General features: G+C 37.0%; 1 protein-coding gene across 1 annotated transcript in view; it reads left to right on the top strand.

Annotated features, from left to right (window-relative positions):
- The window catches only part of GLI2 (GLI family zinc finger 2), a 329,813-nt gene that overhangs the window by 263,933 nt on the left and 47,990 nt on the right, over positions 1–17,890 (top strand). The window contains exons 4-5 of the mRNA XM_087712078.1: positions 7,287–7,489; positions 11,104–11,295. Coding sequence (XP_087568204.1) covers positions 7,287–7,489; positions 11,104–11,295 — 395 coding nt within the window. The remainder of the gene's footprint in view (positions 1–7,286; positions 7,490–11,103; positions 11,296–17,890) is intronic.

The raw sequence follows: 17,890 nt of genomic DNA, 5'->3' as shown, positions 1-17,890 counted from the left end.
ATTTGTTGATCTTTCTTCCATTCTTTTTGGCTTTCCTGCTTCCCCCGCCCCCTTTCCACTAGCCAATTGTACAATAAATCCCATACGGAGTAGTATTCAGATTCTTCTTTCTCTTTTAGTTCTTTTGTGAGCCTATCCATCTCTGCACATTCCAATATTTTTTATTACATTTTCTTCTGTTGATGTATAATTATTTTTCCAATTTTGAGCAAATGGAATTCTCGCTCCCGTAATTATGTGCAAAATTAAGTATCTAATATTTTTTTCATAATTTCCTTTTATAGTTCCTAACAAAAATAATTCAGGTTTTAGTGCAATTTGGTGTTTAGTAATCGCCTCTAGCCAATCTTTTATTTTATTCCAATACCTTTTCGCAGATGTGCATATCCACCACATATGGTATTCTGTTCCATGTTGTTGGTTGCATTTCCAACAAATAGGTGAACACTCCGGGAACATTTTCACAATTCTCACTGGTGGATGGTGCCATCTTGTACATGTTCTCTCTATATGCCGTTACCATTGTTAATTTGTAATTTATTTCCCAATGTTTTCCCATTCTGTCAATTCTATACTATACCCAAAGTTTTTGCCTAGGCTAATCGGTACCACTTGAAATAAAAATAAAATTTTTGGTAGTATATTCATTTTAACAATGGCAATTCTTCCCATTAATGATATTTGTAGTTTCCTCAAATTTTCCAGATCTTTCTTAATTTTCTGAATCATTTTAACATAATTATCTTCCTTAATTGTTGATCATTTCCCTGTCAGCCAAATTCCTAGATATTTGACTTTTTTTACTATTTGCATTCCCATATTTTCCTCTAATTCTTGCTCTTGTTTTTTGGTGAAATTCTTCGTAATGATCTTTGTTTTGTTCTTATTAATTTTAAGTCCCATTATCTTACCAAATTCCTCTATTTTTTGAATTAATTTGATTCCTGATTTTAATGGATCCTCTAATATGAATACCATATCATCCACAAATGCCTGGGTTTTATATGCCTCTTTTTAAATTTTTAATCTCTTTATTTCTTGATTGTTTCTAATTTCTGTTAGTAGAACTTCCAGTGTTAGTATAAATAATAAAGGTGATAATGGACAACCCTGTCTCACTCCTTTCCATATTTTAAATTCTTCTGTAGTGTCACTATTTATTACTACTTTTGCTGGCTGAGCCAAATAAACTGATTCTATTATTTTTATAATTTTTTCTCCAAATCTCATCATTTTTAACTGTGTGATAATGAAATGCCAATTCAAGTTATCAAAGGCCTTTTGGGCGTCTAAAAAGACCAGTGCAACTTGTTTTCCTGGATTCTCCATAATATTCTAGTGTGTTTATAATTATTCTCATATTGTTTTTTAACTAGCGTTTTGGTAAGAAGCCATTTTGATCTGTGTGAATGATTTCATTTAATTTTTTTTATTCGATCTGCCATTATTGATGTAAAGATTTTATAATCTGCATTTAGTAAAGAGATTGGCCTGTAATTTTTTAATTGTTGATGGTCCAAATCCTCTTTGGGTATCAATGTTATATATGCTTCTCTCCATGATTTTGGTAGCTTCGCTTCTGTAAGTGCTTCATTAAATAAATCTAGAATCACTGTTTCTGTCTGCTCTTGTGTGACTTTATAAAATTCTACAGGTATACCATCTGGACCCGGTGTTTTATTATTTTTTTGTCTCTTCAATGCTTCCTTTAATTCTATCACTGTAATTTTTTTGTTTAGCATTTCTCTTTTCTCTTCCTCAATTTCATGTAGATTCTTTTTATTTAAGTATTGTTCGATATTGTCTTGTAATATATTTTCTTTGCTGTACAATTTCTCAAAGAATTTCTGTACTATATATTTTTTCCTCTTTCCGGTATTGTATGTTTCCCCTTTCATCTTGTAAGTGATGTATTGTTATTTTTCTTTTTTCAATTTGTGTGCTAACCATCTTCCCGGTTTATTCGCATTTTCAAAATAGTTTTGTTTTCCAAATTTGATTTTTGGGGGGCCATCTCTTCTTGTGTCATCAAATTTAATTTGTGTTTTATTAGTTCTTTTTTCTCCTTTATTTTTGCTTCTTGTGGATTTTTTTGCAGGTCCATTTCCAATGTTTTAAGTTCTTTCTCTAATATTTCTTGTTTTTGTCTCTTTTCCTTGTTTTTCCTTGCCAAATATGCTATTGTCAACCCTCTTGTAAAAGCTTTTGTGGTGTCCCATAGGTTTTGTAATGATGTTTCTTTTTTCTTCTTTACTTTATAGAAAAGTTTCAATTCCCTTTCTATCATTTTTATATATTCTTTATCTTTCAATATTCTTTGATTCATTGTCCATCTCTTTTTCTTTTTTGGTCCTTTCCATGTTATTTTTATTGGATTGTGATCTGCCCAAGTGTTTATCATTATTTCAATCTCTTCTGTGTCTCTTCTCAATTCTTGGGTTCACCAAATCATATCTATCCTTGACCATGATATGTGGGGATTTGAATAATATGTAAATTTTTTGTTTCCTATGTTCCTTTCTCTCCATATATCTTTCAGGTTCAGTTCCTGCACCATTTCGAAAAGGTAAATGGTAGCATTCTTTTTTTCTTATTTCTTTTGTTACTCTTGTAGTCATTGTTGATATCTGTTATAGCATTGAAGTCACCAATTAGACATATATCCTCAGATTCTATTTCTGTTATTTTTTGGTGTAACATCTTGTAAAATTCTTTTTTTATTTTTATTTAGGGCGTATATTGCTGTGAGGATATTCATATTCATTTTTTGTAATCTAGTCAAAGTTTGCCTTCTCTTTTCTGGGGAGTTTAATCCATTTATATTTAGTGAGAATAACTTAATTTCTTGTTCCATTGTGTTATTTGTGTGCCGCCCTTAGTTTCCTTGCGTTTCTTGTCTCTATTCCTATTCTACTACCTTCTTGTGCTATTTGTTCTCTTTCCTGTCTTCTTCTTTCTTCTCTTTCTCCTTGTTTTCAACTGACTGTTCTTCTTGGCTTCTACTCTCTGGTTCCTCTCTACTCTCTTATTCTTCCTCAGCGGTGAAGTGATGTTCAAATAACTCATGTGCTTTCTTGACTGTGTCTATTTTATATCTTTTATCTTGCCAGGTAATCATCACTCCCTCTGGTGTCAGCCATCTGAACATTACATTGTACCTTATTAATTGTTGTGTAAGGAATTGATATTGCCTTCTTTGGTCTCTCACTATTTTTGGGACTTGTCTCAGAATTTGTATCTCTCTTCCTTTATATGTTATTTGTTCTTCTCTCACTTTCTTATATACTTCATCTCTTACTGATTTTCTAGTGAAGTGTACGTGGATTTCTTTTGGGAGCCTGTGTCTCCTGGCATAATTTGTATGGATTTGGTATACCTCGTCTATGTCCCTTCTTGTTTGTTTTTTTGTAATATGTTCACAACAATCTCTGTAATTATTTCCCCTAAATCCTCCTCCTTTTCTTCTACTACATTTTGAAAGCACAGAAAGAAGCCAGTTTTCTAATTCCAAAAATGCTATTTTCCCCTAATTGTCTATTTAGTCAGCTTCTCATCTACCATCTCTATTCTCTTCTCCATTTTTTCTACCTTTGTTTCTACTTTTTGAATTTTTTGTTCATTTTTTGTTAATTGCTTGCTTTCTTTTCTTCTTGTAGCTGCCGATATTAAGCTTTATCCAGCTAGCTTCAAAGCTTTGAAATTCTAACTCAATGGGTCTTTAATAGAATGTATACTGTTTTAGTTGTTTTAAAATATTCTCACCAATGCTGCTGTGTTGCTATTTTCTCTCTCTCTCATGTGCGGCAGTCATCACCCAAAATTGGCCATGGATGCTGATTTCTTCTCTGGTGATTTCAAGGGTTTTCCCTCGTCCGATAGGGAAGTTGCTTGCTTCCTCCTTCGGCGCCCAGGCTCCCCATCTCTCCTGTTGATCCCTCCAGGTTCAACTCATCCTTTTTCAGGATCTTCACCACAGAAACTCGAGCAAAGCTAGTAGAGCTACTATTTCTTCGCCCTCATGGAAGTGACATCACCGCAGGAACAAAAAAAATTCACTTTTAATGTGTAACAGTGGGTACACAGAAAAGGTGATAACAAAGGTTATCTTATCTATTTTATATTTTTTAATCGATATATATTCCCTGCGTCAATGGTGGGATTCAAAAACTTTTGCTACAGGTTCTGTGGGTGTGGCTTGGTGGGCAAGGTTACTGCAAAATCCCCATTTCCTTCCAATCAGCTGGGACTTGGGAGGCAGAAAATTGATGGGGGCGGGGCCAGTCAGAGGTGATATTTACCGGTTCTCCGAACTACCCAAAATTCTGCTACCAGTTCTCCAGAACTGGTTAGAACCTGCTGAATACCACCTCTGCCCTGCACTATAAATTGTCAATAATAAGCCATCCTGTAGGATACAACATTAAATCTGGAATGTGAAAAGAAGGATAATTCTACTTCCTCTGCTATTTTTCCAAAATAAACTGCCCAAAGCTATAGTTTATCCCAAATGATTCATGATTTTTTCTTCCCAAAGAATGGATAGAAACTATAGCCTGACTTTAATAAAGAAGACAAAAGGATAAAAGATGTTAGCAATGGTTTCACAGTTTTGCAGCCTCAATCCCTAATAATCTCAATCCCAAAGCTACCATCAACACCCCAACACACAAATACACACCGCTTTTCCCAGGATGTTGAGACTATTTGGGGATAGGATGCTACCAGCTCAAAACATTTCTTTCATGACATTTATCCACTGTCACTTCTCAGAATTCAAACCAAATTGTCTAATCTAGAATCAGTTCTCATATAAACATTCTATACAAGAATGGTAAAAAATCGGGTTGCAAAATGAACTTTTTCAATGTAGTCAATAAAACCATTTCTTCTCATTATTAAAAATCCTGTCCCTGATGAAATTTCTATTATTGACTAGAAACAACTGACCAGGCATTTAAAAATTTTAAAAAGATTTTTTTTTAAGTCTGGCATGTATCATGGAATCGGTTTATCACATAGTTTTATCCCTTATTATTTACCTAATGGAAGCTCTGTTCTTTAAATCCATTTTGAATCTAATTCTAGATTGACTTGGTTAAAAGACAGGCATTGAGGGGAACTTGCTAAGAGTTAGGTCTGGCTACTGTACATCCAAAAGATGGGTGCTCATATATTTTTCTAGTTAATAAATAGTTTGTTCTTTACTGTTTTCATTCTGTAAGAAGCACCAGGAGTTCTAGGTGTATAACTAATGGCTGGAGGGGGTCAGACAGCAAATAACTTTAAAGTTGCAGCCCCAAACCCAGAAGAGATGTAAGTAAATGATCCAAGGAAAAGCATAATTGTATGTGAGTGTCAGGCAGTGTGAGAGAATTAATAATAGAGAAATATATTCTGTAATGATGAAAGGGAAAGTATTGAAACATGCATCCAATTAGTAGAAAGACACTGGCTTCAACTCTGATGGTGGAAAAAAAGGGATTAATAATAGAAAAGTTTGAACTTAAAAATGTTACCGTCTTTCATTAAGCGGTTTTGTAAAATTTGTATAAAAATCAAATGCAATACAATGATTGTAAAGTAAACAATTCCTAAGGCAAAACAATCTTGATACTAGAAGTGTTGATTTATGCAGACTGAATGTTATAGCTAGGGAAAAAATTCATGCAATTTGTTGAGTAACATAATTGTAAAACACCCCTCCTATAACTTAGTCACTCTAGCTTTATTGTCAATAAATTAACTCTGTAGACTACATGGTACAGCTCACAATTATCCATGAACATTGTTCATTTTAGGGACCTTTTCACTTTCATTATCAGATAGAATAGTCTGTTCTGAGAAGAAGTTGTTTATAATAATATTCTTTTGTAACAAATTTCCCTAGTTTTTAAGAAATGATTTTATATTCTCTAGCATTGCTCTATGTTCAGGTATAGCTTTTGTTTTAATGACTTGAAGTACAACGGTGGTCTCAACCAATTCCTTGATAGAGATAGCATCCATGGTGCCATTTTTTATCCTTATTTTTGACCAATGCAGACATCCTCTTTTCTGTGGGGCAGAAAGGATTCACTCCCCACCCCCACCCCACCCCTAAGCCATAGGCAAAATTGATATGCAAATCCTGGATCTTGTTAATGGGCTTTAGATGTTAGTCTCCTAGTTTGATCTGAATTGACTAAAAAAGCTCATGAACTACATAATACATAGTTTCAAGCAGCCATCAAAGGCATTCACAACCCTGTTGGGAGAAACGGAGTATTGATGAAAGGAAGAATTTATTGTGTATGTAAGAGAATTTCTTTCAAGACTGATCTATTAAGGCAGGTTTCATGGCTCAGGAAAATCTGGGGCTGCTTTCAGTTTACCCCCACTTCATTTTCCCCACTGCAAGTCACACACTTCAATTTAGCCGTCATCACCATTAAATTGTCAGATGTTTTCTTAATGACATCACTCTTTTTTTTTAAATCCTGTTTCATTTTTTCCAGATGGGACTAAAATTATTTATAATGATCTCTAGCTGAGTCTGAAATGCAGTCTTTTTTATTTGCTTTCTCATTCCTTGCTCTCTCTCTCTCTCTCTCTCTCTCTTTCTTTCTCTCTTAGCTCTTTTCTACCATGTATGAATTAAACAACTAGATTTGGCACAGTTTATTTATTACCTGTAGCTTTTCCTGAAACAGGAAGCTGGAACTTTGCCTGAGGATTATGGTGTAGAATTATGTCACAAATAAAATGCTGTTTTGTCTAGAGGTCCCATTCTATGAAACTGGGCATTTGGGAAGTGCTATATTTCCAGTTACAGTTGACCTTGGAAATTATTTTAAATTGCTTACTTGCATCCCTAAGCATTTATCTTTAAATTACAACTTCATTTTTCCCATTGCTGTTGGTGGAAGGCTAGGCAATTTGAGACCCTGCAGATGTTACTAAGCCATGATTTCCAGCTGTGGTAGTTAGCCAGCATAACCAATGCACAATACATGTTCCACAATTGGCTTGTGACAAACAGAGTTAATGGAGAAGGCACAAGTTACAGTTATGTGATGTTTCACTTAACTCCCATGGTTAGCTGCTTAATGACTGAAATGGAAGTGTTGTAATAATGTGATTTTCAACCTAGCAACTGCAGCACACAGTTACTGTGTCCCAATCGCTAAACAAGGACTATCAGTATTTGGTCTTCCTTACCTTCTGGTTTTATAGTCTATTCGTGTTCCAGCAGTTAAAGAGACTGATTTTGATAAAGAGTTGGGGTTTTTTTTCTGCCTCTTTTCCAGACCTTCCACTCTAAGTGGCAGTCCTGTTATCTCCGATATCTCCCTCATCCGTCTGTCACCCCACCCTGCGGGACCTGTAGACTCACCTTTCAGCCACCCTCATCCATACATGAACCCCCATGTGGAGCATTACTTCCGATCCATGCACAGCAGCCCAACTCTGTCTATGATCTCAGCGGCTAGAGGTCTCAGCCCAGCTGATGGTAAGTGGAGCTCTGAGGATTGACTCAATGGTAAAGTGAAAGTTTGTGGCAAATAGGGCGCGTCTGTACAATAACACTTCCTAGATCAGAACTGGAGAAGCTTCTTGTATGAGAAGCGAAATGTCTTCAAGGAGAAACAAAATCCAGTTGCCTTTTGGAAAAACATTTTTGGGATTCTCTAGGTTAATTACCATTAATGTAAATATCCATGATCCTTTTGGACGATAATAGCAATATACACATCAGTCTACATCAGGTCCAGGTCAGTATTACAGACTTACAAATATTATTCTGTTCCATTATTATTTTTTTACATTGTTGATAATATTGTTCACAATTTTATGCAATGCACAACTTTTCATAATAGACAAGGTTTTATATGTGATTATTTCTAGTATAGACTTGCAAATACAGTTATTTATAATACTTGCTTTAAAACAAACCTTTTGCATGCAAGGGTACTGTATATGTTCTGTTATGAATATTTTTTCCCCAAAGTACATTTTATATGAATTTTTGCATGAGGAATGAGGAACATTACTGGTTTTCAGTCCTTGTCGTTCATCTGCTGCAAAGGTTGTGAGCTAGATCCCTTTACTCCCAATGAAATCTGTCATGGGTGTTTTTTTATACACCTACCAAATCCATCATAGTAATATAGCTAATAGTAATATTTCCAAATCATAACTTTACATTTATGAATTAGTTACGTTCATGAATGAAGAGATGAATCATTCTACCAACAGGTTGGCCTTTTGTTAATTATATATGAGTGCACATAATCTTGAATATAAACACTTGGGGGAATCTTGAAGATCATCTAATCCAACCCACTGCCTTATTTAAACACTTCCAAGGCAGTCTATTGCATTGTTATGCAGTCTTTAAGACATTTTTCTTGATGTCTAATTTCAATCTGCTTCTTTAAATAAATTAACATTTATTTTAATTACAACAACTCCATGCCTTTATATAGAGGCACTGGAATTCTTGGATCACACAACTTGAACCTTACTGGATCTTACAGATCTTTCAGAACCAAAGCTGCTCTGCAAATTCTTCCTGTGTATGATCCTAGAATTCCCCATATTCTCCAATGAATTGGAGGATGGGTGGGTGGACCTTTGACCCTTTCTTTTCTCTGATAGAAAGGCAATCAGACTGCATTTACATCATGGGTAGTTTTAGTCCTTGTAACTTATAATGTATAATGTACTAGTATTAAAGGGAAGAAAACTAATAAGAATATACTAATATTCTTCATTTTCTTTTCACTAATAATATTCTTCTATATCATATCTTATTTGTATATTTCCCAATTCTGCAATATCTTTCTTGGATTATATTGACCAGGAGCTACACCCTTGTTATTGTATCAAAGATTTCCATAGAGTTTTCATGTTTTCTTTGTGATTCATTTCATGATGATATCTAATGAGATAAAAAAAGGGAAAGACAAATTCCTTATTTATTTAAAAGTTTAAAAATTATTTTTAAATGAAATATTGACAAAACATGGTTCAATAGGATTGGGTCATGGATGAATGGATGTAGTCCTCACACTCATACCTGCCTATCCTTGAACTGTATGCATTCAAAGGAAAGGCAGAGAGCAATGGGTCTAGGATAACTTGCCTCAGCCAACTCATCACAGCCATCTTGCTACGGACAATTCCATGCAGGAAAACTCAAAGCAATAAATGTTAGATGCCACTGTTTCTTTAAATTTATTTCCATTGACAAAAGTGGAAATAATGTTGAAGAAACAGTGACGAATAACATTTATTGCATTGAGTGGAATTACCATGACGAGTTGTCCCAAGGCAGGTTGGCTGCAGCAAAATGGCTGTGGCGAGTTGGCCACAACAAGATGGCTGCAGCGAATTTTCCCATTCCAGAGAGCAATGGTTCAATGTAAGGCCTTCTTCAGCTGACCAACAGCAGGCTGATAAGAAAGGATACTGGGTCAAATTCTCAAACCAAATGACCAACTTTGCAGGCCAAATGTTCTCCAGGACTTGCAGGGTGAAGGTTTTCAAATTTCTCAAGGTCTGGTTATCGGTCTTCATGAAGGGAAGCAAAGGTCAAGTCTTCTAATCAAGCTTGACTCTTGCTGATTTCCTGTCATGGCCATCCAGTTTTCTTGGTAATAATATGGAAGTATGTTGCCCTTACCTTCTTTCTGAACTGATTTGTTTGTTTAACTTTCCAGGCTGACCTCTAGATTACCAAGGAATCTGAAAGAAAGAGTGAGGTGGGGTGGAGGAAGGGGACTACATGAAAAGAAGACCAGAAATCACATGTCACCATTTGCCATCTGTTAACAGCTATACATTGAATATTTATTATAGTTAATGTTAAGAGAAAGAGAAAAAGAGGAGGTAGATCTGTTTAATGGAGAAAAAGGTGGAAGACTGAAAATAATAATTTAGAATACTGTTAGCTATACTATTCATGTTCACTAATTTATTCTTGAAAACAATATCAAAAGTAAGTGGCATCAAAATGGATTTCAGTAAAAAGCAGCCTCCTAACTAGCTTCTCCTATGTAGAAGATTCTGTATCTTGGTGCTTATCTGTTACTTAGTAGTAAAGTCAAAAGAAAATATCTACACTTCCTCTATATATGGGATGAAGCTAGAACTTCATCTCTACAGAATAAGAACTGGATGGTATGAGGCATGTCCTCAGCTAGAAGGATGTAACGCATCTGGTAAAATCTAGTTTCTCTCTCATTGCTGACTTGGTTTTGTTGATCCCAGGGGCATTTCCCTTTAGCAAGTGTTAAGCTTCCAAGCTTCTGCATTAAGTAAGCTACAGATGTGTTTTATTGCTCTTAATAGTCTTTCTTCCTCTCAGTATGACCCCTGAATCTTCTTTCTTCCTGCAGAAGAAATGTTATTATTATTTGGCATTAGAAAGGGGTCTTGATCTTGGCTTTCAAATTTCTCTCTCCCTCCCTCTCTCTCCTCGTCCCTCCCTCCTCCCCCTCCTCCCTTTGTAAATAAGTTCGGTGTAGAATGGGCATAGAGGCAGGCAGGTTTGAAAATTCACAAATGGGCAAAAGTGAGGATAATTGGTTCTGGCAAGCTAAATGGTTTTCCACTGCCAGGCACACTATAACTGCCCCCTCTCCCCCTCTCTCTCACACACACACAGAGGGAGGGGAGAGAGAGAGAGTTTATTAGATCCCTGCTTTAATTTTCTTTTGCTGCTTCTCATTAACTAGGCTTTGTCTGTCTTTTTCTTTTGTAAAAGGCAGGATGTTAATTTCAACAACATTTCTGCATCCAGAAGTCTCCCCTCTTTTCCTCCATTCCCTCCCTCCCCCTCTTTCTCTCTTTTTCCTTCTCCCTTGTGAACTGTGTGTTCATACAGCAGGATTATTTTGGAGGGGGGGTTAGAAATGAGAGATTGTTTATAAATTTGCGGAAATAGAGGAATGTAGAGGGCCCCAGCCTGGTGTCTTTTGTCGAGAGTGAGCACACGTCAGAGTTACAACTACACAGTTTTGGCAGGGAACAGGGAGTTTCTAACATCTTTGCAGTTATTTTGCTGTCTGGAAACATTTTACCCTTCTTCTCTCCTCTGCTCCTGTCTTGTTCCCTGCGCAGTAGCTCATGAGCATCTAAAAGAGAGGAGTCTCTTTGGCCTTCCCCATCCTCCTCCAGGAGCCAGCCCTGCAGACTACTATCACCAGATGGCGTTCATGGCCAGCCACCCGAATCCTTATGGGGACCTCCTCATGCAGAGTGGAGCAACAGCCGGGGCCACGCATCTTCATGATTACCTCAGCCCTGTAGATGGTGAGTAAAAGAGCCTCTTCTGGCTGGATCCATGTTCAGGAATGTTCTTGCTGGAATGACCACTTCTCAGGTGGGTGAATGACACTGTAACATTGATCATAAAAATCTCCCTGTGTGCTCTCCCCCAGGTGTCTTAAGAAAGACAAGATTGTTGGAAGCACTGGGTTACTTGACATCCTCTTACTTCCTCCATGTGGCTGAAGGCCCTGTTTTGCCACATGGCCAAATAATAGGACCAACCTCTCCCCTGCTTGTTTTTGCAAACTCTTCTTAAAGAATGTACAACTTGTCTTGCTAAAATCCCCAGTTCTACTGGATAACAAACACCCTCATTAAACTTGGCAGTCACTGGGAAACTAAGATGTGTGAACTGAAAGGCTCTGCCATGCTAAGTGAGAGCGGGCACGATCGCTTCACAGTGCAAAAACAAATGCTGGACCCCGCCTCTTCAGAAACTGGGAGGGACGGAGAGGGAAAAGGTTCTCATCTAAAGTTTTGCTTGCTTGTTAAACTTCATGCTTTGAACAGCTCCAGCCTTCAAACCAGTTAAGAAAGGGAGGAATTAATTTTGAAGAATTAGTACAGGTTTTGAGATGAGGATCTCTTCAAGTTGTTGAGAGACTACAGACATGTCATCATAGCTGAAGCGCTTTTAACTGTTTTCAGTGGGGAGATGCTATGAACTCTTCCATTAAATAAATGTGATTAACAAGTGCTTAATGTGGCTGGATTTTATGTTCCAGCTTCCTTCCTTTCACAAATATAGATAAGGTGGGAACAACTGGAAATAAGGAAACCGTTGAGCAGGTTCTAACTAATGACAATATTGGGGCTTAAGTAGGAGAAAGTTTACCAGAACTTTGCCAATACCATTGGAAAAAGCCACTGTGAAACGCATGTGTTTGAAGTCTTATGCATTGCTGTCACTGAGTAGTAAGTTTAAGATATCTTTTGAATATAGTTTTGCAGGTTAAACCATGTGAGTGTTTTATAAAACAGACTCTAGTAGCATATTAGAAATCAATAATGAATATACACTGAATTTTAGCCATGTAGCTTATGGGAAAGTTGATAAGAGGTATAAGCTCATATACCTCTTGCTTATAGAATTTAGTGAAATAAAATAATAGCACACAAATTTGTTTTCTATGCTTCAGATTCCCTCATTTGTTCTCTTTTCAAATCGGCCTCTTTCAGAGTGTGTCTCCACCCCTCCAGCTCATGGCTTCTCTGCTGACGGGTAGGCCACAGTAAACTACTCAACCTTTAATGTGCCATAGAAGAATTCGCAGCAGGCCTCTGTGGAGTAAAACTTCAGTTCCGCCCTGTTGCATTTATGTTAATTTCACGCAGGAGGATAAAACCTTAGCAACCTCCAAAGAAATGAGGTCAGCTTTTAAATCTGAGGAGGTTCATCTGTAACTTTAAAAGGCTACTAGTTTGGAAGGGCTGTTTTGTTTCCCCCTCAGTCCTTATCTTCTCCAAAGAGTTCTTTGTGGCTCTGGTTTTCAATCCTTGGGATGATTTCCCACCCCCCACCCCTGCCGCCACCACAAAAAAAAAATGCCTACAGATGAATAACAATGACTATCACTGTAGTGTTTCCACTTTGTGTAGGTCACAACTTTCTGAGGATAGAAAATACTGGCAAAATCTAGTCACATGTGGTTTACTAACATGAATTCAAGATCTTTGTGTTTCGCTGCTTTTTAGTCATTGCAAAAAGAGGAGCTATCGAAGTTAAATGGGTACCAATTTTCAAAATAAGTTAATACTTGTTGCGGGTCGTGGATATGGCATCACAATGGTGTTTGCATTGTTGAAATATAATTTTACTGCACTCAACAGAAAGTACAATACCAGGTGGGTCTCTCAAAGTTCTTTCCTCTGATCTTTTGGCTAAAATTTTGCTGAGTCCTGGATTCTTCAAAAATCCCATTTACTTATGCTGGTTTAAGGAGCCTTAATGATTTGTAAGGGTGGTGAGACAGCTTTTGTGTTGCTCAAGAAGGATCTTGGAATACCTTGAACTACAAAACTAAAGGACCCTAAGAAATTTGCCTCTTAAGACATCACCTGTGCCAGAACAAACATGATGCGGTGTGACACTCCAGAACATTTTTAAAAATCACAAGAACATTACAAAGCTCAGCCACATGCTGTTTGGCGATAAAGGGGTTGCCTGACACAGAACTCTGATGATATATTTATTTACCCTGCTTCAGCTTAAGTTAATATTGCTTCTGATTTGGTGTCCTATGAATAGGATTTTACTTCATTTACAAAAACAGAAGGAGCACAGAAGAGATATCCATCCAACCATTTAGGAGTGAGCTTCCTTTTTTGATCAAGCACCAAAGGAGGTGAAGTGAAGCTCTGTTGAGTCCTTTCTGAACTTTCAGCTCTTTTCCAAAAGAGTTAAAGTATGAATAGCTTTAGGGATAGAAAAGTCTGTGTGCATATAAACAGGGCAGGAAATATCAGTCAATACGAAGCAAATATAAACCTAAATAAAAAGTAGATGTAATTGCTCAAAGCTGCTTGATAATGCCATTAATTAAATGGATTGCTTTAAAGAACAGAAATAGTTTGTATTTAAATCTGATGTTTCCTATTGGTGCATGATTATCTTTTCATTTATAAGAGTCTCCACTAAACTGGAACAAGCTGCACTCCAACTGAAATTGAACCTGGAAGCTGGCTTGAACTGGGATAATTCAGGATGACTTTGGGGATGGATGGATGGATGGATGGATGGATGGATGGATGGATGGATGGATAAATAGCTGAGGCATTTGTTCAGGTAAACATCTTGGTATGGAAGTACAGGGAAAATGTCATGATTGCGAGTTGACTGAAAGATATACACTGACAAATATATCTTGGTTGCCAGCTGCTGCACACTGCTGGCTCATATTTAAATGGACAACCATTTAAATATGAGCCAGTAGTGTGTAGCAGCTGCCAAAAAAGCCAACACAGTTCTAGGCTGCATAAACAGAGGGATAGAATCAAGATCACATGAAGTGTTAATACCACTTTATAATGCCTTGGTAAGGCCACACTTGGAATACTGCATTCAGTTTTGGTCGCCACAATGTAGAAAAGATGTGGAGACTCTAGAAAGAGTGCAGAGAAGAGCAACAAAGATGATTAGGGGACTGGAGACTAAAACATATGAAGAACGGTTGCAGGAACTGGGTATGTTTAGTTTAATAGAAAGGACTAGGGGAGACATGATAGCACTGTTCCAATATCTCAGGGGTTGCCACAAAGAAGAGGAAATCTATTTTCCAAGGCACCTGAGGGTAGAACAAGAAGCAATGGGTGGAAACTAATCAAGGAGAGAAGCAACTTAGAACTGAGAAGAAATTTCCTGACAGAACAATTAATCAGTGGAACAGCTTGCCTCCAGAAGTTGTGAATGCCCCAACACTGGAAGTCTTTAAGAAGATGTTGGATAACCATTTGTTTTAAATGGTATAGGGTTCCTGCCTAAGCAGGGGGTTGGACTAGAAGACCTCCAAGGTCCTTCCAACTCTGCTATTGTGTTACTGTATTAAGATCTATTCTTATATGGCTGTGGGAAGGAAGAACACAGTCTTTCTTGTCAACAACCAACTGATTTTTATTCATTCTAATTTTACCATGCGTTATCCCCATATTAGTCAGTTAATTGATTTCTAAAGGTTTCCATTTTTTTCAACTCCCATCCTTTTCTTTCACATTATATTTCAATCTTCCATTTTGCTTCCCCACAATAATTTGTTAGCTGTAATAGTTGTTTTAATCAAACCTGCTTCCCTCATTTATTTCTCCTACCGATTCTTCATTACTTTCAGTAACTTTTAATGGTTTTGATATTTTGTAAATAATTGTGAATACTATATTGTGAATATCCTTTCATGCTCCTCATAACTCCTGATTCCCTTTTTATATAACTAGTAGGAGTGTGGGCTAGTATATTAGATAGAATCATCAAAAAGATTGAGCCTAGGGAGAAGCGATGACAAGGATTATTGTGGATGTTGTAGAGCACGGGTATCAAACTTGCTGCGTCACATTGCCAGCACGTGATGTTTCACAATGTTTTTCCCATTCACGGAACTGGGGTGGGTGTGGCCTGCATGTGATGCATCTGGCCGGTGGACCACCAGTTTGACACCCCTGTTGTAGAACAACGAATAGAAGAGGGCAACAGGGATGGTTATAGTACTTTAAATATGCATACCACAATGTGTCCATTTTTCATTTGTTTAATGAATGCCCATGCCTTATATGATTTTAAAAATACTTTTTGCATATACAAAAGTACTTTGTTCCTGTGTGCTCTTTTAAAATGCTGGCAGGTCACTTCTCTGTCCAAGAACATCCTGACATATGTACTCATTTATTACCCTTGTTTCCTTGCATGTAATCTGTCCATTTTAGAGATAACGAAGGATTGTTTGTCTCTAAACTCCCCCCTATCTACTTCCTCAGAAGTGAAACTAAAATATCAGCATAGTTTGATAAGATACTATGATGATGGTCATGGCCATACAGATGTTGGCTTCACAGAATCTTTCACTGAGGCATCAGTTAGACATAGATCCAAGAAAGTACAAAGACAAATTACTGCAACAAAGGCAGCAATAATTCCTAAAATAATTTTTCTTTCCCTTGCTTTTGGGTCGTGGATACAAGAGATCATTTATATTTATTTAAGTGATTTATATGATTGCCTGTTTCAAAATAGTGAGTCTGGGTGGCTAACAATGCATAAAAACATAATATAATGTAAAATAAAAAAATAAACTGAAAGCCTAATAAAATAAAAAAGTTAAAAAGATACAAAAAGCCTAATAAAGTCACATAAACTATACAATGGTAGTCTTTTTACACTAACCAAAAAGAAACTAACTCACCCTACATGTAAGTCTCAACAGATATGCTGGTTCGATACCTAAAGGAAATATCAGGTCTGGAATGCCCTTCAGAAGACTAACAGAACCAGTGATTAACTAAAACCAACTTCAGTTACCAGTCCCTGGAAACAAATAGGGAATGTAAAAGACATTTTGTCAGGCATCTACCCAAGCCTTGATATCATCTATTTTATCAGACACGTGCATAACAACATTTAGAATCTACAAGGACTCCTAATGCCTCTTTACTAACTAAGACATAAACTGATGTTGAAGTGTGATTTGGCAGAATGTTTTGGTTTCAATGACTATCGCGGTTCACAGAGAATTGGATGATGATCATGATAATGATGATGATGATGATGATGATGATGATGATGATGATGATGATGATGATGATGATGATACACTTCAATACTCTACCCAACGGCAAACAAATTTTTTCATAAGTCAAAGCTAACCGGTTGATTTTTGGTGATGAAATATAAATTCACAGAGGGTGGTCTGTAAGAATGTCCTGCAGACTCAATCCAGTGTTCTTGTTATGATGGACATTAGAGCAAGGGGAAGAACATCAGTAAGTTTTAGATTGAATTAACTACACAATAGTGGGTGGGTGGGTGGGTGGGTGGGTGGGTGGGTGGATTGATGCTTTTCCCATGCTAGATAATGAGAGCATGAACCTCTGGTTTTCTTAATAATATCCCAGGAAGATAATAAAGGGGACAAACTAAGGATTAAGCCACAAGGCAGGTAATGTGATTTTTGGTTAGTTAGCATTGAAAAATGTCTACATGTCTACAGATTGTAACAAAATCTAACAATTCAGAGAGCAGAGCTGATTGTATCTGTCATGCATCCATATTTTCCCCATTCATATCTCCCCTCAACCTTCATTCTCTATCCACCCATGATACACCACATAGGCAGCATTTTTACAGATTAATACAATCTTAACCTTGATCCCAATGTGGAAATAAAGTGGGAAGTCCAGTGCAGGATAGTGGACAAACCCCGATGGTATTTGTGCTCCTCTGAGAACTCCTGATTGTGTCATAGAAGTTCCAGTAGTATGATGGAGGAGGTAGGGACAATTTCAGATTTGTGTATTTATATCTTGACTTTGAAGGGAGTTAAGTGAGTAAACACAGCTGGGGACAACTGGGAATCAAACTTTTTATTTCAGTAGTCCATCTAATAATTAATCCAAGCCCCAACTTGGATTAGCTTCCAGCAGAGTTTTATACCCTGAAAAAAAAGATTAGAGGTCTCTAAATGGTTGCACCAATAAAACCTGGGCTGCTCTTGGACATCAAGTTTTCTACAGTGGTCAAATTAATGAGAACCAATGGCAGAGCTGACACAGCAAGCATAAATCATGATGGGAAGGAGCAGCGAGGACCGAGTACAAGGCTTTTCTTTCTATTTAGTAATTTATCAAGGGAAGTGGCACATTAATAAACAGATCTCCCTTGAGAGGTGGGAGTAACAGAGATAAATATGACTGTGAAAGCCAGCTTGCTCACTCCTCTTGGTAAAGTAGAATGGACACACACACACACACTCAAAAAGCCCTTCGTGGATGTATCAATTTGGGTGAATGAATATGTTTGCATCTTCTCTTGACAAAATTCTGTCTTGTAAGGATAATCAAAATAAGGACCTTTAGTATAATGTGCTGCATCATT

The sequence above is a fragment of the Thamnophis sirtalis genome, unplaced genomic scaffold (genome assembly GCF_051295495.1).
Source record: "Thamnophis sirtalis isolate CommonGarterSnake01/CBP01778 unplaced genomic scaffold, rThaSir2_p1.2 scaffold_1, whole genome shotgun sequence".
In the NCBI taxonomy this organism is placed as follows: Eukaryota; Metazoa; Chordata; class Lepidosauria; order Squamata; family Natricidae; genus Thamnophis; species Thamnophis sirtalis.
The sequence above is the reverse complement of the archived record's forward strand: the minus strand, read 5'-3'. Positions and strand labels throughout refer to the sequence as shown.